Source organism: Cyprinus carpio, chromosome B10 (assembly GCF_018340385.1).
Source record: "Cyprinus carpio isolate SPL01 chromosome B10, ASM1834038v1, whole genome shotgun sequence".
NCBI lineage: Eukaryota > Metazoa > Chordata > Actinopteri > Cypriniformes > Cyprinidae > Cyprinus > Cyprinus carpio.
Window position 1 is genome coordinate 22998087 of NC_056606.1, and position 27538 is coordinate 23025624.

Genomic DNA, 27538 nt, shown 5'->3' on the forward strand with positions numbered 1-27538 from the left:
TAGTCACTTGTTAATCATGCTAGCAACATGCTAGTCACTTGCTAAACATGCTGGAAACACGCTAGTGACATGCTAGTAACTTGATAATAATCATGTTAGCGATATACTAGTCACTTGCTTATCATGCTAGCAACATGTTAGTTTAGTATTTCATTTCAATTTATCTATCTATCTATCTATCTATCTATCTATCTATCTATATATTTTTCTGATAGATTGTACTGCCTTCAAAACTTTAAAACTACTTCAAATTAGTTAAAACTGAAAACCCTCAAACTTTAAGCTTTTAGAACTGCTTCAAACTGTCTGGCTAGGCTTTTTCAAGCCAACTTAAAGTTTGCCTACAAACTTTACTATCTAGTTAGTACCATAAAATTCTCTCAAAATACAAAAGAAAACAGAAAAAAATATTATTGAACAAAAATATATTAGATTGATTTTACTGAAGAAAAAAAAAAGTTAAATTTCAGGTGTCCGATCACTTTTGACTGTGAAGATCATGAGGGTGACTCCAAAATGAGGAGCACACAAGGGTTAAAGGGATAGTTACTTACCCTCTTGTTGTTTCAAACCTGTTAGACCTTTGTATATCTTCAGAACACAAATTAAGATATTTTAGATGCATTCCAAGAGCTCTCTCACCCTCCCACAGACAGCAAGGATCCTTAAGGGGCGGTCACACTGCACTTTTCATTCCATTGACTTCCATTTATATGCATGCGAATGCGTCAGACCAGAAACGCAAACCCGTGCGAAAGTTTTTGCATTTTGCTGCATTCCAAAGTTCAAGCTTGGTGAACTCTGGCCTGTGAATTCACATCACATGATACCGTGCTGATACGTCACAGTATGACCTCCTATCTGAATTTAAAAAACATAACCATAAAGCTGCAGCGTTGCACGAAAGTGGAATAGATTGTATGTTTTTACATTTTATATGTATTATAATTTGTTATGCGTTTAATTTAAGTTTTTATAAAGATGCCACACAGCAAGACATCATATCACGACCGCCGCAGCATGTAAAGCAATTTTGCATAAAAAAGAATCAGTTTCGCATGCTCAAAGTCTAGTGTGACCATGGCTTTACACGATCAAGGCTCAGAAATATAGCAAGGAGATCGTTAAAATAATCCATGTGACATCAGTGGTTCAACCATAATTTTACAAAGCTTTGAGAATACTTTTTGTGCGCAAAGAAAACAAAAATAACTTGAATGACTTTATTCAGTTTATTTATTAGTCAACATAAGAACTGTTTCATCCCAATTTTCATGCATTTACTGGTAATTTAACAGTAGCGCGCGAGCAGAGACTCTGAGGAATGGTGCAAATTTCTGAGGCGAGGTAGGTACGCCTGTTTATGCTTGAAGAAAAATTAAAGAAATTACTTAATTATAATAATAATAACATCAGATTAGTTTACTTATGAGCATGAGATTACCTACAGTTAAAATGTAAGTAAAGTATGAATACAGAGTAGGTTAAGATTAGTAAAGAAACAATAAAGATAAAAAGTTTAAATCTCCATTCTACTGGATTTATTCTTCATTATGAACATTAACTTTATGGTATTTTTAAGTGAAAACAGACTATAGATCTATTATTTGCGAAAATAAGGACTGTCAATATTTTCACAAAAAAAAAAAAAAAAAAACTAGGCCTACCAAAAAGGCCATCAGGACACCAAAACAAACTCACATAAAATGATGACGTAAGTTTTAGTTATTTTATTGTATGATAAGATACAGTGTGAAGTGATACAAGAGACATAGCATACTGAATAGGCTAACGCTTTTGTCCAAATTAAAAGACAATTTGAATGTTTAATGATCATAAGATAAGTAATTCTAACTTAAAACCTACACTTCTGTAATCTTCAGATACAATATCTTTTAGAGATTATATGCTCTGCAGTCATGTGATATGTGGTTTAAAAAATATATATGATAAATATATAATTTAAAAAACTATTGTTACTGAATAAAAAGTAAATGCGTAATAGCATTACAATCTGGATTGAGTTACACACACAAGATATTAGTATTACTAGAAATATATTAGTATACTGTAGATTAAGCATTTAAGACAGAATATTCACTGACATCAAGATACGTGCCAGTAGACCACATCCTACCAGTAGACACAACATTAACTTCCTCAAAACTTACAGCATCCGTCTCAAAAAAAAAAAGATAAAAAAGACCATTACGTATTTAGAATGGCAAAAAAGTCTTCACATTGTAAAATATAACACTATTCCAAAAAAACAAAAGAGTGGACTTGTGTCAAAATAAACTGTTTGTGGATGTTGTTTTGCATATTTACCTTCAGTTTTAAAATAAATAAATAAAAATTTGTTAAGATACTTCACAAGAGCATTTGATCTAGGCAATTATTCTGAGAATAATATTATTCTGAAATATATATTCTGAAAATATCTAATCAGAAAAGACACTGAATAAGTATGTTATCAAACAACAGTGGATCCAAAAAGTATTTGGACTTGTAAGTCACACGTCATTGCACTTGATAAGAAAATATCAAAACAAGTGGAAAGAGTCTTGACTGAAAACTAGTGTTGCTTTCGTCAAGGAAAATTATGATTAAATATCAAGGAGGGCAAGACACAAAAGGTCATTGCAAAAGAGGCTGGCTGTTCACAGAGCTCTGTGTCCAAGCACATTAATAGAGAGGCAAAGGGAAGGAAAAGATGTGGTAGAAAAAAGTGTACAAGCAATAGGTATAACCGCACCCTGGAGAGGATTGTGAAACAAAACCCATTCAAAAATATGGGGGAGGTTCACAAAGAGTGGACTGCAGCTGGAGTCAGTGCTTCAAGAACCACTACGCACAGACGTATGCAAGACATGGGTTTCAGCTGTCGCATTCCTTGTGTCAAGCCACTCTTGAACAACAGACAGTGTCAGAAGCGTCTCGACTGGGTTAAAAACAAAAAGGACTGGACTGCTGCTGAGTGGTCCAAAGTTATGTTCTCTGATTAAAGTAAATTTTGCATTTCCTTTGGAAATCAGGCTCCCAGAGTCTGGAGGAAGAGAGGAGAGGCACACAATCCACGTTGCTTGAGGTCCAGTGTAAAGTTTCCACAGTCAGTGATGGTTTGGGGTGCCATGTCATCAGCTGGTGTTGGTCCACTGTGTTTTCTGAGGTCCAAGGTCAACACAGCCGTATACCAGGAAGTTTTAGAGCACTTCATGCTTCCTGATGCTGACCAACTTTATGGAGATGCAGATTTCATTTTCCAACAGGACTTGGCACCTGCACAAAGGACCATGGTATCCCTGTTCTTAATTGGCCAGCAAACTCGCCTGACCTTAAACCCATAGAAAATCTATGGGGTATTGGGAAGAGGAAGATGCGATATGCCAGACCCAAGAATGCAGAAGAGCTGAAGGCCACTATCAGAGCAACCTGGGCTCTCATAACACCTGAGCAGTGCCACAGACTGATTGACTCCATGCCACGCCACATTGCTGCAGTAATTCAGGCCAAAGGAGCCTGAAGTATTGAGTGCTGTACATGCTCATACTTTTCATGTTCATACTTTTCAGTTGGCCAAGATTTCTAAAAATCCTTTCTTTGTATTGGTCTTAAGTAATATTCTAAATTTCTGAGATACTGAATTTGGGATTTTCCTTAGTTGTCAGTTATAATCATAAAAAATAAAAGAAATAAACATTTGAAATATATCAGTCTGTGTGTAATGAATGAATATAATGTACAAGTTTCACTTTTTGAATGGAATTAGTGAAATAAATCAACTTTTTGATGATATTCTAATTATATGACCAGCACCTGTATATCGGGCGTCAGCCATTTTGTAGTGCTGTCCGAATTCTGAGTGAACGACTTCATTCCCATTTCTGTTTTAACAGGTGTTTTTTTTCATACATTTATATCAAAATATGTTATGTAGGCAATAACTCAGTTTAATATTTTACTAATTTACTGATCTTTAATCACAGTAAACATACAAAAAAAGATGATAATTTGGTGGATAATTTAAAAATGTTCATTAATCACAGTAGGTAGCGTATTCATTCTGATGTAAAATTAACGGTTGTCTGAGGGTGCTCTACGACCATTATCTTATCTGAGCTCAAAAAGCTGCTTGGGAGAGTTTCAAGATGCTAAAAATAATAAATACATGCAATTATGAACATGTGTTTATGTGTGTTTATTTTTGTTCTCAGTATTTTAATAGCATTTAATGATTATGAACATAAAAGCATTACAAAACAAATTAATAATATACCATCGATGAAACCACAAAGCTGACGCGGTGGTATGTATAATTACAATATAAAGTCTTTTGAGTATTATTGCTATTAACCTTATTTCCTAAAATAAGGTACATGTAATATAAAAGTACATAAGGCAATGTTTTTGCAACCGCTCCAAATCTCACGCGCAGTGTATACGTCACCGTCCTAATCCGTTCACTTATTTGTTCACTCCCTTTCTGATATAGTCCACTCAACTGCCATACACTATATAGGGATTAGTGAATGAGTGAACGAGTGAGCGATTTCGGACACAGCTTAGGACTTGCTAATCATGCTAACAACATGCAAATGACTTGCTAGTCATACTACCAACATGCTAATCACTTGGTAATCACACTAGCGACATGCTAGTCACTTGCTAATCATGCTGGAAACATACTAGTGACATGCTAGTAACTTGCTAATCATGCTAATGACATGCTAGTCACTTGCTAGTCATGTTAGCAACATGCTAGTCATTAGCTTATCATGCTAGCAACATGCTAGTCACTTGCTAATCATGGTAACATGCTAGTGACATCCTAGTTACTTGCTAAATATGCTAGTGACATGCTAGTCACTTGCTAATCATGCTAAGAACATGCTAGCGACATGCTAGTCACTTGCTAATAATGTTAACAACATGCTAGAAACTTGTTAACTACATACAAACTACTTAACAACAATCCAAAAAACAACCAATCAACTACCAATCAATCCTAAAAAAATCCAATTAAATTCTAAAACATGCTAGCAACATGCTAGTCACTTGCTAAACATGCTGGAAACACGCTAGTGACGTGCTAGTAACTTCATAATAATCATGTTAGCGATATACTAGTCACTTGCTTATCATGCTAGCAACATGTTAGTTTAGTATTTCTTTTCAATCTATCTATCTATCTATCTATCTATATATTTTTCTGATAGATTGTACTGCCTTCAAAACTTTAAAACTACTTCAAATTAGTTAAAACTGAAAACCCTCAAACTTTAAGCTTTTAGAACTGCTTCAAACTGTCTGGCTAGGCTTTTTCAAGCCAACTTAAAGTTTGCCTACAAACTTTACTATCTAGTTAGTACCATAAAATTCTCTCAAAATACAAAAGAAAAACAGAAAAAAATATTATTGAACAAAAATATATTAGATTGATTTTACTGAAGAAAAAAAAAAGTTAAATTTCAGGTGTCCGATCACTTTTGACTGTGAAGATCATGAGGGTGACTCCAAAATGAGGAGCGCACAAGGGTTAAAGGGATAGTTACTTACCCTCTTGTTGTTTCAAACCTGTTAGACCTTTGTATATCTTCAGAACACAAATTAAGATATTTTAGATGCATTCCAAGAGCTCTCTCACCCTCCCACAGACAGCAAGGATCCTTAAGGGGCGGTCACACTGCACTTTTCATTCCATTGACTTCCATTTATATGCATGCGAATGCGTCAGACCAGAAACGCAAACCCGTGCAAAAAGTTTTGCATTTTGCTGCATTCCAAAGTTCAAGCTTGGTGAACTCTGGCCTGTGAATTCACATCACATGATACCGTGCTGATACGTCACAGTATGACCTCCTATCTGAATTTAAAAAAAAAACATAAAGCTGCAGCGTTGCAGGAAAGTGGAATAGATTGTATGTTTTTACATTTTATATGTATTATAATTTGTTATGCGTTGAATTTAAGTTTTTATAAAGATGCCACACAGCAAGACGTCATATCACGACCGCTGCAACATGTAAAGCATTTTTGCATAAAAAAGAAGCAGTTTCGCATGCTCAAAGTCTTGTGTGAGTGTGGCTTTACACGATCAAGGCTCAGAAACATAGCAAGGAGATCGTTAAAATAATCCATGTGACATCAGTGGTTCAACCATAATTTTACAAAGCTTTGAGAATATTTTTTGTGCGCAAAGAAAACAAAAATAACTTGAATGACTTTATTCAATTTATTTATTAGTCAACATAAGAACCGTTTCATCCCAATTTTCATGCATTTACTGGTAATTTAACAGTAGCGCGCGAGCAGAGACTCTGAGGAATGGTGCAAATTTCTGAGGCGAGGTAGGTACGCCTGTTTATGCTTGAAGAAAAATTAAAGAATTAATTACTTAATTATAATAATAATAACATCAGATTAGTTTTACTTATGAGCATGAGATTACCTACAGTTAAAATGTAAGTAAAGTATGAATACAGAGTAGGTTAAGATTAGTAAAGAAACAATAAAGATAAAAAGTTTAAATCTCCATTCTACTGGATTTATTCTTCATTATGAACATTAACTTTATGGTATTTTAAGTGAAAACAGACTATAGATCTATTATTTGCGAAAATAAGGGACTGTCAATATTTTCACAAAAAAAAAAAAAAAAACTGGGCCTACCAAAAAGGCCATCAGGACACCAAAACAAAACTCACATAAAATGATGACTTAAGTTTTAGTTATTTTATTGTATGATAAGATACAGTGTGAAGTGATACAAGAGACATAGCATACTGAATAGGCTAACGCTTTTGTCCAAATTAAAAGACAATTTGAATGTTTAATGATCATAAGATAAGTAATTCTAACTTAAAACCTACACTTCTGTAATCTTCAGATACAATATCTTTTAGAGATTATATGCTCTGCAGTCATGTGATATGTGGTTTAAAAAATATATATGATAAATATATAGTTTAAAAAACTATTGTTACTGAATAAAAAGTAAATGCGTAATAGCATTACAATCTGGATTGAGTTACACACACAAGATATTAGTATTACTATAAATATATTAGTATACTGTAGATTTAGCATTTAAGACAGAATATTCACTGACATCAAGATACGTGCCAGTAGACCACATCCTACCAGTAGACACAACATTAACTTCCTCAAAACTTACAGCATCCATCTCAAAAAAAAAAAGATAAAAAAGACCATTACGTATTTAGAATGGCAAAAATTCTTCACATTGTAAAATATAACACTATTCCAAAAAAAACAAAAGAGTGGACTTGTGTCAAAATAAACTGTTTGTGGATGTTGTTTTGCATATTTACCTTCAGTTTTAAAATTAATAAAAAAAAAATTGTTAAGATACTTCACAAGAGCATTTGATCTAGGCAATTATTCTGAGAATAATATTATTCTGAAATATATATTCTGAAAATATCTAATCAGAAAAGACACTGAATAAGTATGTTATCAAACAACAGTGGATCCAAAAAGTATTTGGACTTGTAAGTCACACGTCATTGCTCTAGATAAGAAAATATCAAAACAAGTGGAAAGAGTCTTGACTGAAAACTAGTGTTGCTTTCGTCAACGAAAATTATGATTAAATATCGTCGTCAACTAACCTTTATTATGTGACGAAAACGAGACGAGACGCAACGTAAATGCTGGTCATGTGATGATGACTATAATTAAATGTATAATGCAATATCGTTGATGAATAAAAACGAGACTAAATGTGGTTTACAAAATAAAAACTATGCCAAAATGTCTCTTCATTTTCGTTGACCAAAACGAGAAGAAACGAAATGTTTTAACGTTATTTCATCTCATTAAGTTGTTATTATTATTACTTTGCAGTATTTCTGTTTCCTGTGTCTCACTGCGCAGACGCTACCAACGTCACTTGTCCCACTCGCAGCATTATTTAGAAGACAACAACAAACAGATGTGAATGTTCGGCTAGAATCGCCCTGAACTCGTGCATGTTCGGATGCGGAGCTATGCAGAAAGTTACAAAAAATGCCGTGCACTCCGCCACAGGAATAGTTTGCGCGCACTCAAAGCAAACTTCCAGCAACACCGCGATGACGTCATATTTTCTGCGCTCACCCAAGCGAAATTGCGGAAGCGTCGAGTATAAATCAGCCTTGACACAGAGAAAGGTACTGTTGGCTGGCCAGACGGGGTTCGTCTTTGGGAGAAAAATTAGCAGATTATATTTATTTATTTATTTATTTTAATTCATGTGTGTGTACTTCTAACGTGTTTGGTTGGTAAAATAAATGTTGTAAATTCAAATCAGAGAGTCTTCTGTGTCTGGAATGGATGTATTCTTGATTTTATAAGGTAACAATAATATAATAAGATAACCTTGTTTGAAATGGGTTTGGCTAAAAGAAAATTTTGGTTTCGTCTATACTTCTAGGTACTTGTACTATATTAACTGGGTTAAATAAAATTGCATTACAAAAAAGAGACTAAAATACCATTTTCATTGACTAAAACTAGACTACATGTCATCAGTTTTCGTAGATTAAAACTAGACTAGACTAAAAAGAGTATGAACATGACTAAAACTAATAAAAACTAAAATGACAGCTTCACACAAAGACTAGACTAAGACAAAAAAAAAAAAAAAAAAAAAACAGGCCGTCAAAAACAACACTATTGAAAACGCATAGATCTGGCATAGAAAAATTAATGAATAAATGAGTTGATATCTTCACTACACTGAGTGTGTGTATTGTGACTGTGTGGATCGTGACGCTTGTGTTCCCTCCTCAGAGAAAACTCTTTCAAAAACATGTCTTAGAGAAAGTTTAACATTGCTCTTAAAATCCTGCCCCATGAAAACATACAGAACGGGGTTCAGACAGCTGTTGAAATACGCCAAAGAGACGGACAACAGATCCACTTCCAAAGCCACCAAGAAACTTGATTTCTCTCCGTACATTATTATCAACTCCACTATGTGATACGGCAGCCAGCACAGAAAAAAGGCCACGATTACAGCCAACATGATGCGAAATGCTCGTCCAGAGTGAAAATGACTCCTGCCTAACTTGCATGCGATGAATCCGTAGCATGTTGTGATGCATATGAGAGGAACCAAAAAGCCAAACACAAATCTGATGATGCTTAACCTTCCATACAATTTAAAATAGTCTTCATTACATTGATAATGCATGCAGTGTGTTTTATTATTTTCTGTGTAAGTCTCTCTTAACATCATAAAAGGCAGACTAAGAATTGAAGCCAGAATCCAAGCCGTTGCACAGGACAGTCGTGCGATGAACAAGCTGCGATGATTCTGAGCCCAAACCGGCGTGATCACCTGAACAAACCGATCCAGACTTATCAAGCTCAGTGTGAAAACGCTGGCAAACATGGTGATGAGCATAATAAAGTAGAGAATCTTGCACACGGTGTATCCATATGGACAGTAATCAAGATGAGATCTTTGTGCCACATAGTAAAGAGTGGAAAGGCAGCACAAGAGGTCAGCAATCGCTAGATTCAGAAACCCTACTGTATTAACAGTCCTCTTCATCTTCAATCCAGCAACATACACAACAAATATATTTCCAGGAACGCCGAGGATCAAGGTCAGGTAGTAGAAGACCAGAGAAATCACTCTCATAGAATTCCTCACTGTTTCGTTAAAACAACACTGATCATCAACTCCCCTTGTAAAGTCCGTCTGGTTCATTCTCTATTATTGAAGAGTCCAGATTATCCTGTTAATATCACATATTTTCAATTTAAATGTTCTAAATCATATTTAAAATGATGTGTCAGATGTGTTATTTATAAATATCAGATTAATTCATTACTATTGTAGGTAAGTTTGAATTATGATACACATATGCAACCATTCAATGTTACTTTTAGTAGAAAGTATATATATAAAAAAAGAATCTTTACGAACAGTAAAATAACTATATAAATAATCATAACTCACATCTGTCTGTGATCATTCACAGGTATCCAGTTCACAGTAGAATGTTCTAGTGCAGAATGTTTTATTCTCTCATGTTTAATACTTCTAATCACTTAATGTCAGAGGTTTCAGCAACACTCAGTTGAGTTGGGAAACATCATGGTCAACTCTACGTAAAGATGTTTTAGTCTTGTGATGAGACTCAGGTTTGATTCCCAGTGAATGCATGAATTAAAAAAGAAAACACTTACAAGCTTGAATGCAATGTAAATTGCTTTGGATAAACGTGTTTGCCGAATACATGCATGTAAAAAATAACAATTCAATGTGTAAATAAATGCAGGAATATAGACAACCATGGTGCTTTTCACAAGACTTTGTTGCAATAAATTGCCAGCTGAAATGAGCAAATCATTCTGTGGTTATGTTGTGGATTATGAAAGCAGTTTTTCATTTTGAATTTCGAAATTCATTATCTCTGCATTGTTGGCAGTTTGAATTGAATGGTTTTTAACAATGTGAGTTAGTGGAAGATTTTCAAAAAAAAATTTTCAAAAAAATATATTTTTAATTTCAAAACTAATAAACATTCCTCGTGGTGTCATTGTGGGTAATGAGGTGACTGGGTTAGAAAGCTGCTTGAGTGAGGGATGAAAGTTGATGCACATTATCAGGTTGGAGATACTGACCTCTGGTGGTGAGTGGATGGTTCAGCAGCATGGATGTATGTGACACATTGAGTAAATATCACAACCCATAATGAGATTTGTATAAAGTGGATCAGTGGAAAGCAATGTTATTTTTTATATGCTAGGTAATGAACTTTTGTTACGGTAGTCTAGAACAATGGATAAGGGCCATTTGTCACAATATAAAACACTGATGACAATCAAGTCACCAAGTCTCTCAAACTATTTTTGCATAGTTTTAATTTTGGTAAGTTGGCATATCCTGACATGCTAAACCCCATCTAACACCATTTTATTAATTTCTTTAAAAATATTAGGTATTTATCAGCTCATATTAGCCTAATTGAGAGACTGCGGTTGGTGCTTTTACACTGCAAGACCATTTAGCCTAAGTGAACTAGAGACGGCAGAATTGTGATGAAAATAAATTTAAAATAAATAGTGACCAGTTGCAGGTTGATTAAAATACATTGTGAATCAACTAAACTATTACTGCTGAGAGCGCAAATCTTTTTCTCCAGCAGCGGATTTCCTTCTCTAGCACTATCTAGCACTAGCAGCGACCCGTCTGTGACAAAACAAGCTCGGGCCGAAGGTAAATTCACACAACTACAACGAGTGTGGTCCTGCCGCACGTACAACAGCTTTCAGCCGAGATCGGCCCATGGAGAAAAACCCGTCTGACATCCAGAAGTGTTTAAAATGTCAGCATGGCTCTGGCCCATTATCTTCTCATCGATGCCGAGACCGAGCCGTCAGTGCCACATTTCAGGCGGAATCAGCCTGAGTGTGCTTGCCTACGTGATATCTGTTAGTTCTCTGTGGCTATGGCAAGCCGTTGTAACATTTAATCTATAAACTGCACTAGTATCTAATTTAACGTTACTAGTACTTATTTTTTAGATACTAGTATCTTTTCCATTAAGTACTAGTACTTATTAACTACTAGGGCTTATTTTTTAGGTACTAGTGCTTATTCTTTAGCTACTAGTGTCTTTTGTAAAGTTATTAGTACTTATTCATTAGATACTAGTACTCAATCATTAGATACTAGTACTTATACATTAGATACTAGTACTTATTTATTAGGTACTGTTATTTATTCATTAGATACTAGTACTTATTCATTAGATACTAGTACTTAATTCAATAGTGACCAGGAACTTTTATATTGTTACTAGTAACAAATTTAACATTTTTGCTATTGACTTCTATGGGGATCCGTCATTGAGATATCAACTATTCAGTTTTGACTAGTATGTATTCCATTAGTGACTAGTACTTAATTTTTATGTAATAGTAGTTATTTATTGGGTACTAGTATGTATTTTTTAGATACTAGTACTCATTCATTATATACTAGTACCTATTAAATATACACTAGTACTCATTGATTAAATAGTACTTATTTATTAGATACTAGTACTTATTTATTAGATACTAGTATTTATTTATTAGATACTAGTACTTAATTCAATAGTGACTGGAAACTTTTATATTGTTACTAGTAACAAATTTAAATTTTTTGCTATTGAGTTCTATGGGGATCTGTCATTGAGATATCAACTATTCAGTTTTGACTAGTATGTATTCCACTAGTGACTAGTACTTAATTTTTATGTACTAGTAGTTATTTATTGGGTACTAGTATGTATTTTTTAGATACTAGTACTCATTCATCATATACTAGTACCTATTAAATAGACACTAGTACTTATTCATTAGATACTAGTACTTATTTTGAGATACTAGTACTTGTCCATTAGATACTAGTACTTATTTTTTAGATACTAGTACTTATTTATTATATACTAGTTCTTATTCATTAGGTACTAGTGCTTATTTATTAAAAACTAGTACTCATCCATTAGATACTAGTACTTATTTAATAGATACTAGTACACATTTATTAGATACTAGTACTTATTCAAAATGTTACTAGTTTGATTTTTTTATTTTACTAGTAATTTTTTTAATTGAACTCTACTGTAGCAATTTAGACTAGTCCTAAAATAAGAAGAGTAAAAAAGTAATACAATACGCAGAATGAATTTGATTGTTAAGTAAGGCGTACTGGCTTTGTATGTTAGCCTAGATATTGCTAATTGGTTACCATGAAAACACAAGGAAAGATTACAAACCTGTTGTCCATATATATATATATATATATATTAGGGCTGTCAAATGATTAATCACGATTAATCACATCCAAAATAAAAGTTTTTGTTTACATAATATATGTGTGTATACTGTGTATATTTATTATGTATATATAAATACACACACATGCATGTATATATTTAAGAAGAATATGTTATGTTTATATATTAAATATATTTATATATAATATAAAATATAAGAATATAAATATATAAATGTATATACATGTAAATATTTTCTAAATATATAATTTATGTGTGTGTATTTATATATACATAATAAATATACCCTGTACACATACATATATTATGTAAACAAAACTTTTATTTTGGATGTGATTAATCGTGATTAATCATTTGACAGCCCTAATATATATATATATATATATATATATATATATATATATATATATATATATATATATATATGTGTGTGTGACAGTATAGTGATATGTTTAAGTCCAAATTCACTTCACAACATCAGTCGAGTCTTTTTTTAATGGTTTCATTAAACAGAATGAGGCAGAAATCATGCCATTTTATATTATTCAATACAGTGATAAAGGCTATATCGATAATTACATCATACAACACATTATTATAAAAAAAAGCAAGAAAGATTGAATAAAAAACATAAAAAAAACCATATATTGTCGCAGTCATTGTTTATTTTCATCATGTTTCATCAGTAAAACGTCTATCTGCATGTTTTTCAGCTACTAGGCTACATCTACAGAGAAAGCTGAATTTCCTGGAAATTCATCAGTGAGTCTCACTTGTGGAGTTTCTGCATGAGGGCGCCCTCTGGCGACGAGTATGAATGAAAAATAAATTAATTGGGTACTCACGATTGCTCACAAAACCCTAATTTCAGTAAAATAGCTAAAATAGTCATGAACTTTGTGTGCTTTTTTTTATTGCAGCTATATTTATTATTATATTTATTCTTAAATACTCAGTTTTGTATATTATAGTGAAATAGTGTTATTACAAAAGTAATATTCCTTATTTTGTTTTAAAATTTAAAAATAAGTTAACATTCAGCCCTGGTATGATATTTATTGTTTTTACTGGAGGAAAAATAGGAAAATAACAGATAATAAAATTGGTGTCTTATCTCCATCCTGCCACCAGAGGTCACTCAATGACCAACAAACACATTAAGCTACAATGTTTACGAAATTACAGTTTACAAAACTGACAAAATAATTTTTTCTTTTCTATTTGGTTTTCTCAAAAAAGTACATCCATCTCCTTGTTTCAGTTTCCTGTTTAATCTCTCTACTATATGTTGCTTGCTCATTAATACTCAACATACGATTACCGTACTGGGCAGAAATGCAAATTTAAAAAGTACTAGTATCTATTAAGTTCAGGATATCTCTGGTCTAAAAAGTTACTAGTAACTAAAAAATAAGTATTAGTTCTATTTTTTCTTAACAAGAAGAGAATAACTAAATACTAGTCACTATTGGAATAAGTACTAGTACCTAAAGAATAAGCACTAGTACCTAATGAATAAGTACTAGTACTTAAAGGAAAAGATACTAGTATCTAAAAGATAAGTACTAGAATCATGAAAAAAGATACTAGTACAGCTTATAGATTAAATGTTACAACGGCTTTCCATACTGCGGCTGAACTAAAATTGTGAACAGAATGCTCTCCTGTCTTCATCCCAAACATGTGGACATGCTCAGTTTTTGAATGAACATATGAGGTTATTGTTATGAATACAAACGTTAAAAATTAATGTTCACATAAGTGCCGTCATTCAGGCTGTTCACAATATGTTTTAACGCGTTTAGACCTATGAAGTCATTATGACTTGAGGTGATGTATGATGTATGAATTAATTAAACTTTTGATTTTCGTTTTAAATTGCTATTAATGCTCATTTTTTAAATGAAAATGTCCTAGCCTTATGAGCAGTTTATGTTAATCGCTGAACTGTTGATTATTAGATCTTTCATTCGGTTAAATTATTTTAATATGTTTCAGCATGTTATGGCTTGAGTTTAGATAGCCTATTCCCTAATGAATTAAACAAGTTTGTTAACATACAGACTGAAAGCGTGAATGATCTCTTTCCCTTTTATGGGTGTGTAGCCTATGAGTGCATGCATGCGGGGAAGGGTGCGATTTTTGAATAATAATCGAATAATACCCAGCGATTTTCGAATAGATTTTTTTTGCTTGAAATGCCCCTCCCTAGATTTAATCAGTCTCTTTGGGGAAGTCGTGGCCTAATGGTTAGAGAGTCGGACTCCCAATCGAAGGGTTGTGAGTTCGAGTCTCGGGCCGGCAGGAATTGTGGGTGAGGGGAGTGCATGTACAGTTCTCTCTCCACCTTCAATACCATGACTTAGGTGCCCTTGAGCAAGGCATCGAACCCCCAACTGCTCCCCGGGCGCCGCAGCATAAAAAAAATGGCTGCCCACTGCTCCGGGGTGTGTGTGTTCACAGTGTGTGTGTGTTCACTGCTCTGTGTGTGTGCACTTCGGATGGGTTAAATGCAGAGCACGAATTCTGAGTATGGGTCACCATACTTGGCTGAATGTCACTTTCACTTCACTTCACTTCACTTTTGCATTCTTCTTTTTCTGCTAAACACTGAGTTGCTCCTGAATCTTTCCATGATTCCAGCAGGCACGTTATCAGTTGGAGCAAACAGTGGGCTTTTAAGCCACCAGTTGAGTTTGCTAATTCTCCACGTTTGTCCCCCTAAGGGACTCTTCTGCCCCTGCCAGAGTTAGAGGCACACCTGGTGTGAACTTAGATGTTCCTTCTTTCAACAACGTTAAGGAAACACCAAAGCCATGTATCTCGCTGTCACTCGGACGGTCCAGATTAGCGGAGTAAACCATCCTTAATATCAGAAGAACTCTACCTGTGAAAGGAGATCTTAAAATGCTTTTGTTTGAGACAACACATGTTTACTCATCACCCAGTCGATCCTTATTGCAGTGACCTGTGAAGAAAATATCATGTGGACTGAGGGCTGTCCATTTTTCCTATTACACCAGTAGAGTGAAAGGAATAGAACCCATATCTTTCCAATTTCAGTCAATATCATTTATAATTTTTTTCTGTATTCCTCCTGTATACCACGTCTACCCTTACGAAAAATAAGTTTATTCAAGTGTGCTATTAGTATACTTCTTTTAAACTAAAAACATGAAAGTATGCTTTTAGTTTACTTTTTATGTACTTCTCAGAAATGGGCTTCATGTACTTCTCAGAAATACACTTAAAATGACATTTAAGTGTACTTGACTTAAACTTACAAAAAGTCTAAATATATTTGAGCTATACTTGTGCTCCTAGAATCTGTGTTGTCATTGTTATACGGTAGAGGGCGCTAGTACACATCTTCTGTACAGAATTTCCAAAAAAACACAAGTGAAGAAAAAGAAACGACAGATACTAACACATGTAATCTAACACGATCATCTGACGTGAAACAGCATCAAAACTGTAACGTCATGGAATAAAATGTCGACCGAATGCATTAAGAATGCATTTATAAAGTTTTGGGGTGTTGATCGACTCCATCTACATTTTGATTATCATTCTGAATCCAATTCATATTCCTTTTTCATAGTCTTTTTGTTCAAAATGTTATTTCTTTATTTTTCATGAAACTTACCCACATTAAAGTGTTTAAAAAAAGAATGCATGAAGCTAGAATAAAATGTTTTTGTTTACAAGCAGATACTCTGTTCTTTCTTTGGATGTTTTGTATGTTCAGATATTCATGTAACAAAATATATACAAAATAAAACCTAAATAGGGACATAGTCATATACTTAAAGTATGATGTAAAGTTCACTTAAAGAAAACTTATGAGTATACTTGCAGTATAAATCTACTAAACTAGTAGTTTACTGAGAGTATACTTCAAAGTGTACAAAGTATTTAATTAGTAAACTATCAGTATACCTAATTTCAGTTTTAGTATAATTGTAGTACAAACTACAAACATAGAGGTAAACTAGTTGTGTACTCAAAGTTTGCTACTGTTATACTTAAAGTATACTTTTATATACTAGAAAGTGGGCCAATTTAGTCCCAAGGAGTCTTGAAACAGTACACTTACAAGTATACTACTAGAACACTGATATTTGTATACTTACTCCATAAAGTATACTTAAAACTATACTTGGACTTTACTTAAGTATACTTGATAAAATAAACTTAAAATAAAATAAACTTGAAGTTATACTACTTTTTGGTAAAGGTAGGTGGTATTGTAACGTTTGAGCAAGCAGCCATCCTGCAGCCATTTTCGGCGCTGGTCACAGACCCGCTTGTCAGACTGGCGGTACAAAGCGGCGAAGGCGAGGGATGGGGGGTCGGGGCGTGAATGCATATCTGTATATATATGCGTATGTGTGTGTGTATGTATGTAAGAGTTCATGTATTTGTAGGCCTGGAGAGCCGCCACGCTGGCATTCAAATCTAGGTGCCTCAGTCCGCAGACTGTGATAGTGACACAGCAAGTTGCCATGGAGACAGCCTTGATCAGGTCCCAGACAGAGTCAACAATCAGCAGGTGTCTGTGGAGTGGGGGGAGGAATGCAAGAGCGTCTCACTGCAGTGCTCTTCCGGGGTAGTTGTTGTTCCCAACAGCGGCCTTGGCCGAGGCCAGTGCTGGTAGAGGGGAGCCGAAAGAAGATAAGATTGCGATTGTTTGGTCTTGGGGCGAGTAGCCGCATTCCAATTTACACAGTTACTCTCTTTGTCCATTCTGGCCTCCAAATCCATCTGTTTTGCTTTGCAAAGCCATGAGCTTCTCCGTGATGGTATCCATATTGCGGTTAATAGTCTCAGTCTCAGTGCTGACCGCTCTGCCCACTGCTTCAATCATGACGGGCAGCCTTATGAGGCTTTGGACAGCTGTTCCCGTTTTCTGAATTCTTCGATAAACCAGGGCAAAGCCTTATCCAATCAGCAGAAGACCTGTTATCATGGTTCTGAATAGGTAGATATCATCAATGTCCTCCACAGAAAGAGCCGCCAGACACACGACCCGCCACCTCTCCCACGCGTCCATCGTGTAGCCAGCTGCGAATGTTTCGGCAGGGCAGTCAGGTTCCCCGAACCCAAGCTTCTCGTCGAGAAGATGGTGTCAATTGTGTTGAGAGACCAGTTGATCAAATCCATGATTTTTCAGTTTGGAGAACAGTGCAGAGAGAGTCTCTCAAGTATTAGACAATAGACGTGACAAGAGAGCAAGCAGGGAAGGTAAGGGGGAGGAGAGGGAGAGAAAATGCATCCGCCTTCGTTGAGAGCCAAACGAGAAACGAGAGGAGGGAGGAGCTAATCAATTACTATAGAAACTAACAAGATGGGCAAAGGAACAATGGAACACAGAAACAATTGGGAACAAGAACATTTCAAAATAAGAGTCCACAAAACCAAAGACAGGGGAACATAGATCTTGACAGGAATACACTAAATTTCAGTTCAACTCAATTATTTCTTTGTTGCTTAAAGGCCTCACTATAATCGAATAATTTCTTAAACATGACCTTTTATTCAGGCTTTTCATCCATTAATATATTTTTTTCTGGGAAACACTAAGCCCACTCTCAACATGTTAACAAGCACAATGTGTTTCATACATTTGACACAGAAACATTTTGAGGAAGTCCATCATGTCACCCTGAAAGGGAAAAGATAAGTGTAGGGTGGACAGGGCAAGCCATCTTGCTCGGCTTTCCCATTTTTCACTCTGCACAGGTGTGGCACTTTTTCTTTCTGCCACAAAAATATTCCAAGCCAGGATAATTAGTCAAATTAATCCATAGCCATTTTTATCGGGCATAATCTAACTTTGTGTGCCCACTTAAAAATTTGGAAACAGCTGTTCAAATCAGTTTGTCCGCCTTGATGCACCATCACTCACACACTTTCACACACTCTCACACACCCAACTCTGGCCAGAGCATCGTTTCTTTTTGTCACTGCCTCCACAGACAGTGAACTGGATGGCGAACGTATGTTGTTAGGGTGGAATACCACCAAGTATACTCAATTTAAATAATTTTGATAAAGACAGAAGCTCCTCAACGTAGGCACTGTGGTATTCCCCTTACGACAGTGTCTAAATGTTGGACTTAAACATTTGGAAGATGTCCATCACAATGGGGTTGAATTTCACATCATGTTCAAAAACCTCCAATTGTTAATAATTTGTCAAAATAATCTATTAGGCCTAGGCATGCCATTATTGAAAGAACCAGTTTTAATTTCTGAGATATAATTCATCTGTTTACTTTAGTTTTGTCTTTACTAGTTGTTCTATTGCTCATGAGCTGCTCTAAAATATTGGAGAGCTCCACATAATCTTGGATCCATGGCCAATAACACTAACATCATGTAACCGCACTCTCTGGGTATGACAGCATTTATGATTTGACAAGTTTGGAATTTACACTTAAATTTAGCCCTAAGAAATATCTATTAAAACCCTCCGGAGTCGGCTAACGTGGATACGCGTTTTGAGGCAAATTCTCATGATAAGACCGAAAATAACTTAAATTACTGATAAAAAGCAATACATCAAATGAATCTGTAAAGGGTCTACTTTTATTTGTATATACACATGATAACAACAAAACTTTGTGCATTTATAAAATAAAGAAAACAAACAGAGTGCGCTGCCTGCATCCTTCGTCATCTTCATCTACAAACACAAAATCAAAATAAAAATTAAACCATAAAATACAAAACACAAAAAAATGAGAGAGATATCTAAACAACACAAAGCTTGACATGTCTACTTTTAAACTGAGCAAGTGCTATCAAAAACAAATATTCTGTGATAAAGCAATCCACATGAAAACAACGCGATGTCCGTCTTTCACGTCTTCCCTTCATTATATCTAATGCGACCACGCCCACGCGCCGAGCACACTATTGTTATTATAAGCGTCCACGTGAATCTCGCTTGGGTAACCGCCCCCATCAGAGCAAACAAAGCAGCGAGACTGTACTTCACGTTTTTAAATGTTACTGTTCGCTTTGCACTGAGAGGAATAAGACATAATTCACCTCAAGAAGACCGCTGAGAGAAATAAGATTTGGATTACTTCAGAAGAACGAAGCGGCTGACCCAGCAGAGAGAAACATGAGTAAGTCTTTTTTATTATTAATCTACTTGTATTAGTTTTCATATAACTTGTACACATTTTACTAGTTAGACTTTTTCCAGACTATAATTCCTGACTAAATGTATAATCAGGTGAAACATTATGAAGTTTCATTTACATCATCTCAATGTTTCACGATGCCAGGATGTTTTTTTTTTTTTTTTTATTATTCTATAACATAGACAGCTCTGGTGTACATATTTTTAATGTGTTATACCCCGTCATTGGTGTTTGCAATCGTCTGAGGTAAAAAAAAAATAAAAAAATAAAAAGTGTATCAAGTAAGCTGTAAATATCACTGAAAATAAATGTGCTCTGTGGTAATTGTGTTCTGTTTTTTCATATAAATTACTAATAGTATCAGTGACCATCACAATAATGTTATTAATGCAGTTTACTTAAACAAAAAACATACTTTTTTCAGAAAAACAAAAAAATAATAAAAAGTTGCAAAGTGAGCGAATGCAAATAAGCAGCCCCCTCAGGAACCTGGAACACAGCTAAGACCAAGCGAGGCACACACTCCCATATCTTCAAAGTCTCTTTAAAAAAGTATGTCCTTCAGAGCACATAAACAATATACATTTTGGAAATGCCAGGTATGTGACGTTCATTTATATATTTCAACATGCCTGCATTTATTTGATCCAAAATACAGAAAGTTGCATTTGCTGAAGCAGTAATATTGTGAAATAATTCTACTATTTAAAATTAAAAACTGCTTTCTATTTGAATATATTTTAAAATTTAATTTATTCCTGTGATCAAAGCTAAATGTTCAGCATCATTACTCCAGTCTTACTCCAAGTGTAACAATATACACTATACCATTTAAAAGCTGGGAGTCAGTGTATATATATATATATATATATATATATATATATAAAAAACTTTATTTAGCACACAAGTGATGATAAATACAATAATCATGTTAGAAACGATGCTGTTCTTTCAATTAATAAAAAAAAACTCTTCAAAATTAATAATAATAATAATAATAATAATAATAATAATAAATGGTTTTTTTGAGTAGCAAATCAGAATATTAGAATGATCTCTGAAGGATAGTGTGACTGGAGTAATGATGCTAAAAATTCAGCTTTGAAAGTCAGCTTTGATTGTTCCTAATAAACTGTTTAACTGCACTCGCAAGTGAATCTCAAGTTATTTTGGGGGATAATTAAATATTCAATTCAATTCAATTCAAGTTTATTTGTATAGTCTTTTTTACAATATAAATCATTGCAAAGCAATTCTACAGAAAATTAAGTTTGTATAATATTTAGTAGTAGCTTATCAGTGGTGACTGTCAGTTTATGTGCATATGGCAGAAATGTTTAGAAAAATCAATTAAAGACGTAAACAAACAGACGATTAACACTATTAACAGCAATAATGCAATCAAACTTATAGCAAAATGTGGTAGTTTCTGTATGTTGTCTCAGGGTTAGCATCATCTGAGGTCCTCTGAGGGGTTGGCATCATCTCTTCTCAGGTGTTCTGGATCCAGACTGGAGCTTGTGTAAATCCTAGTTACCATGGGATATAAATCCCGTGGCAAAACAGAGAAACAAATAGAGACATAATTAGCGTAGCTGCTGTTCCAGCCAAGTAAAATTAATTAGTTTAACCCAAGCTAAAGAATAATAATGCGCATTTGATCAGATATAACTGCAGTCCAAAATTATGAGATGCATTATTTGAAATATATTCTAAATAAACCACAAACATAAAAATATCTACATCATGCTGATGTATTTATAAGGATTATAGAAGTATGATATGCTCAGATCAGTCAGAATCGGTTACTGCTCTCTTCTGCAAAGAAGACATTGCTTGCTCTTTTCCAGCAATGAAGAACTTGCTTTATTAACATAAATCAAGGAACTGCTATATATTGTTAACTGGATGACATTCCTTAAATTTTGTACAGTTGCACAAGATGACTGACCATAGCACATGCTATGGTAGCACCAATGCTCGGGCGGGACAGAGCAAAACCAGGGCTGGGTCTGCCTCCTCCAGGGGCAGCGCTTGCAGGTTCACCACTTGGTCTTTAAAGGGTGTAGTGGGAACTAGAGCCCTGCGCGGGACTGTTTTCTTAAACCCGAACCCGCCCGCTCCCGCTGAATGTATGACCAGGCCCGCCCGCTCCCGCAACCTATGTGTTCCACTCCCGCCCACACCCGCAATGTTTGTGTCCACTCCTGCCCGCAGACTTTATCTCAGAGTTTGTGAAAAATGTACACAAATAGGTACTCAGACTAAATATTCGTTCAAGTTAACACCCAGAATAACAGATTTTAAACATGATTGCATTTAAATAATATGAAGTAACCGAAGCTAAACCAAAGCACCACACATGACAAAAACATTGGGGATTTTTTTTAGCGTTATAAAACATAAACCGTTAAAACAAAACCACAACTAGCGGCAACTTAATTTTTAAACGCAGGCTAGGCCTACTGCATACATGCACCAAATGATTAACTAAAAAACTTTACCATTAAATAAATAAACACAGAGAACTTTGAAAATATGTTAGATATAATTTTAACAAAATAAATACAAAACGAAATAAAGAAAACAAAATAGAATGCTTTTAAAAAAATCTCACATTTCACATTCACAATAGCTTGCTTAACAGGCTATTGCAAAAAAGAAAATAAATAATACAAAAAAAGTTGTTGACTCCCTTTCAACTACACACCACCGTTCAACACAGAGTCTAGTCGTAGACTACTTAACAAACAAAATATATATATATACATATAAAAAACATAGAGTCTAGTCGTAGACTACTTAACAAACAAATGAATTTGATCACTGGGCCTTATTGCTTTGCTTACTCCATATTACTATGAAGGAACAAGACTACAGCCCCCCGACTGCAGTCCCAGACGTGTGCGTCTTTCTTCAAAGATCCACCCATACACCTCTCTGACGGTGCACTAGATGCGGAATGCTCAAAATAAAACGTGTGAATTTTGAGAGGATAGGAAATCGCTCTTTCCCATTTTTTTCAGTGACAAATGAGAATTGTTTCCAGATGTCTGACTTGCCTTGCTTTGCTTTTGTCATGTAAACAGCAGCTTTAATTTTCTTCTCAACTTCCCCAATTCACCCCCCTAGCCCATGCCACACGCACTCCCCGCGGGTCTCCCCCGAAATGTTCTGACCGCCCACACCTGCCCGCAGCAAAGGTAAAACCGCCCGCTCCCGGGAGATTTGCGTTGGGTCCCGCGGGAGCCCAAACCCAATGCAGCCTTCTAGTGGGAACCTTGGGCACATAGCCGGGCCGGGGCCTCAGGATTACCTGGGAGTCAGCCGGCCAAAATTCTCCGGCACGAATCGTCGACCGAAAATGCGTGCCGGTCCCCTACCCTCTTGATGGAGGCCAGTGCAAGCAGGAGCAGAGTTTTCAATGAAAGAAACTTTGGCTCAACTGAATGCAAAGCCTCGAATGGGCCCTGCTGTAGTGATTTTAGCACCAGAGTCAAGTCCCAAGAGGGTATGGAGGGGGGCCGGGAAGGATTTAACCTCCTGGCCCCTCTAAGGAACCTGATGATTAGGTCATGCTTACCTAAAGACTTCCCATTCACGGGGTCATTGTACGCAGTAATAGCGGCAACCTGGACTTTGAGGGTGGACTGAGACAGCCTTCGCTCCAGCACTTGCTGCAGAAAAGAAAACACGACCGCAATTGGGCATCTTCGGGGGTCTTCTCGGTGAGAAGAACACCACTCGACGAACAGGTTCCACTTCAAGGCGTAAGCTTGTCTCCTAGACGGTGCTCTCGCCAAAGTGATGGTGTTTGCTACCTCCTGAGGTAGGTCACCTAGAAACTCTGTGTCCCTTCCAGGGACCAGACATGGAGCTTCCAAAGGTCTGGACGTGGGTGCCACATGGTACCCTGTCTCTGAGTCAGTAGATCCTTCCTCAGAGGAATCGGCCAAGGAGGGGCTGTCACGAGGAGCACTAGTTCGGGGTACCAGGTCTGAGTGGGCCAATACGGTGCCACTAGCAAGACTTTCTCCTTGTCCTCCTGGACTTTGCACAGTGTGTGTGCGAGAAGGCTCACTGGGGAAAACGCATATTTGCGTCGGCCATAAAGCCAGTGCTGGAGCGGTCTCATATGTAACAGGCCGAGCGGTGTAAGTGCCGCTGCGGCTGCCATATGCCCCAGGAGCCTCTGAAAAAGTTTCAGTGAGACCGCTGTCCTGCTCTTGAACGTATTCAAGCAGGCTAGCACCGACCGCACATGTTCCTCTGTGAGCGTGCTGTCTATTCGACCGAATCCAACTCCATACCGAGAAAAGTGATGCGTCGGCGAGAGTTTGCTTTTTTTCCAGTTGACCCGAAGGCCCAACAGGCTGAGGTTCCAGGACACCAGGTCCCTGTGCTCGCACAACTGATCCTGAGATTGTGCTAGTATCAGCCAATCATCTAGATAGTTGAGAATGTGAACACCCTGCTCCGTGACTTTCGTGAAGACACGGGGAGACAGGGACAGCCCAAAGGGCAGGACCTTGTACTGATATGCCCGTCCTTCGAACGCAAACCACAGAAAAGGTCTGTGGCGCGGAAGGATCGATACATGAAAGTACGTGTCCTTCAGGTCGATCGCTGCAAACCTATCTGGGGACAGACACACCCGAAGATGCATTTCTGCGTCAACATCTTGAACGGTAGCCGATGAAGGGCCCGGTTCAAAACTCGCAGATCCAAGATCGGTCACAACCCATCGCCTTTCTTGGGTACAATGAAGTAAGGGCTGTAAAACCCCATCCTCATATCGGCTGGAGGGACCGGCTCTATCGCGTCCTTCGCCAGTAGAAATGCGATCTCTTCCCGCAGAACAGGGGCATCGGATGCTTTCACTGTAGTGAAGCGGATACCGCAGAATCCCGAAGCCAGGGAGATGGGCTGGGTAGCGCTGACTAGGCGCTTAGAAACCGTACAAGCGGGACCAGCGGAACCACAGCCGTACCCGCAGTGGGGCAGCGAGGTGGAACACAGGGACCCAACTCATGTGGCTTGTGAGCAGGCCGGAGTGTGGTGCGAGTGTGGTGTGGAGGGCTCACCTGGTTCCACGGGTTGGCAGAGGGTGTGTGAGTAGGGCCTTTGCTGACGCTCTCGAACCACCCGCTGGAGGAGGAGGAGGATGAGTGGGGTCTGGTGCTTGGCCGTCCGCAACTCTCGGTGCCCTCCTGGGACCCAGAGATAAAGGAAATTGCTTTTTTGTTGAGTATTTGGGTACCGTCGGCCGTGAGGCCAACAGCGGGAAAAAACTAAACAAAAGATTCTCCACCCGGCCCTCCTCCGGGGGAGGGAGTTGTGCGTTCACCATCTCCCGAAGAGCAGATCCCTCCATCTTTGGGTCGCCTGTCTCAGGGCCACTTGCTCTTACGTCTGCCACCAGGTTTGGCGGGGGCCATGACTGGCGGGGCGGCCCTCCCACGCCCGGCTCCATGACACTGCTTTGCTGGAGGCTTCCCCGGCTGCGGCGAGGGAGTGGGGGCGGACGCGCGCGCCACCCCGCGAATCCAATCATCCAGCCTCGAGGGCTCGGGACACGGTGGAGGATTCCACTCGAGCCCTACCCTCTCGGCGGCCCAGGAAAGCACAGCTGCCATTTCGGGATCCGATTCAGGTTTTGCCACCGTTTCGGAGGGTGGCAGCGCGGCCGAATCTTCATCCAACAGCTCTCCCTCCGATTCTGAGATCGACATTCGGTCGGGGGGAGGCCCACTGGATACCGCTGGTATGCTCCTTGAAGAGGGTCCAGCGTGTTCCGTGGGTTGCTCCCCTGAAGGTAGCAGAGCCTGGTTCGCAGCTCCGAGATGGTCATCTTCTCGCAGTGAGAACATGATGCATCCACGAAAGCCACCTCAGCATGCTTGACGCCCAGACACGAGAGGCAGCGATCATGACCATCACCCGGTGCCAGGTAACGACCACATCCAGAAACGCACGGGTGAAATGGCATCCTTATAAGGACGATCCGTCATCTTTATAAAGACGCATTAGTGGAGCTCTTTTAGAGGAAATTCGCTCTTAGGAAATGCTCTTTTAGTGCTGTGGTGCACAGGGGAGATGGCCGCTTGCAACACGACAGGGGGTAGTGCAGCCAGAAGTGTGCAATCCACTCAACACTGGAACGACCGCCGCTGAAACGCCGTCTCGCCAACACAGGAAGCTTCCCAGAGCGTGCTGAAATCGCAGTTCACCGTAGACACAGTTGATGTAAGCAGAACAATACTGTGGCTCGGCTTCGAAGCGAAAAGCTGGTATGCATTGCACCTGCTGCCTTCTTATATTCATGCTGTGATCAGTGGCAGCTGGATGCAATAATTGCATGCCAATGTGCATTAGCTCATTTAGTTTACACTCGAAGTAGATTGGTCTATCGAAGCGATATCCCAATTAGTCGGTCACTGATGTGACGTTGAGAGTGACCGACTGAAAGGGAACGAGGGTTACCATACGTAACCGAGACGTTCTTTAACTTTAATGAGTTAGATAGTTTTTTGATGCAGCCTTTGGGACAGAAAGACGCTTTTGCAGACATACACCATTAAACTCAATCTGATCCTGCATTCACGCATCCATCTTTCATACAGTATAAGGCTCATTGGGTTACATAGAATAGAGTCTTGTTTTTAATAAAAGTTAAATATCATACATTTACTGTGTGTGCTTTTAATGCTTTATGCTTTTTCTGAGAAAAACAAAATTCATAATTGGTTGCTCACTTTCTGTTCAACTCTGTTTTACGACATTTTCCTCTTTAAGAATAGCCTAATAGTTTGCTATTGTGTCACTACTGATGTAATGTTCATATACATTTACAGCACAGTATTTGGAATTTTAAAATCTGTTATCTGTCATTTAATTTAACAAGTGTCTCCTGGTTACTTTCCTGTCATGATGAAAAGGAGGAAGTTGTTTTGTTGCAGCTGTCAGTTTTCTTATTAATTGCTTCCAAATGTGTGTATCCTCATTTAAAATAAAAAATTCAAATTACAAGTGAATTGCAGGTTCAGTGAACATTACAATAATGATACAATTTTACTTTTTGCATTTTATATTTAAAACAATGTTTATACATCATGCACTTTGCTTTTGAGTTATCAACTCCATAACTCCAACACTAAAATGACTAAATCACTGTGATAAGGGAGAGTTTTTGTTATTTGCACAATTGCAACCTTTAAATTCCATTTTGTATTTTTCATGAATTCAGCATAGAAACCACATGCCAATATTAGTGAAATATTACAAGCTTTTTCTAGGCTTATAGCAACCAAAAAAGTTAATCAAGCATCAGTATTCCATCATTGTGATGTTAAGCTTTGACGATAGTTCACAAATCACAAATCACTGAAAATACATCAACAATGGAGACAGAGAAAAAAAAAACACAGGAAGGATGAATAAGAGTTAAATGACTTGCTGACTTAGAGTTGATGAATTTCGAAAAGAAATAATTAGAACAACATTATTAGAATAGTAATAAAAATCAATCAGAAAACTTTTTCAATCAGAAAACTATAAATGAGTTGATATCTTCACTACACTGAG

General features: G+C 37.1%; 1 protein-coding gene across 1 annotated transcript; it reads right to left on the reverse strand.

The window, feature by feature from the left end:
• Positions 1-8662: 8662 nt before the first annotated feature.
• Positions 8663-9854, reverse strand: LOC109084439 (C3a anaphylatoxin chemotactic receptor-like). Its single transcript, XM_019099113.2, has one exon. It carries the CDS (start codon positions 9716-9718, stop codon positions 8735-8737), a length of 984 nt encoding a protein of 327 aa, XP_018954658.2. The 5' UTR covers positions 9719-9854; the 3' UTR covers positions 8663-8734.
• Positions 9855-27538: the final 17684 nt, after the last annotated feature.

Excerpts from the sequence above, each read along its gene's own strand:
- LOC109084439 (XM_019099113.2), bottom strand. The coding sequence starts at position 9,718 with ATGAACCAGACGGACTTTACAAGGGGAGTTGATGATCAGTGTTGTTTT.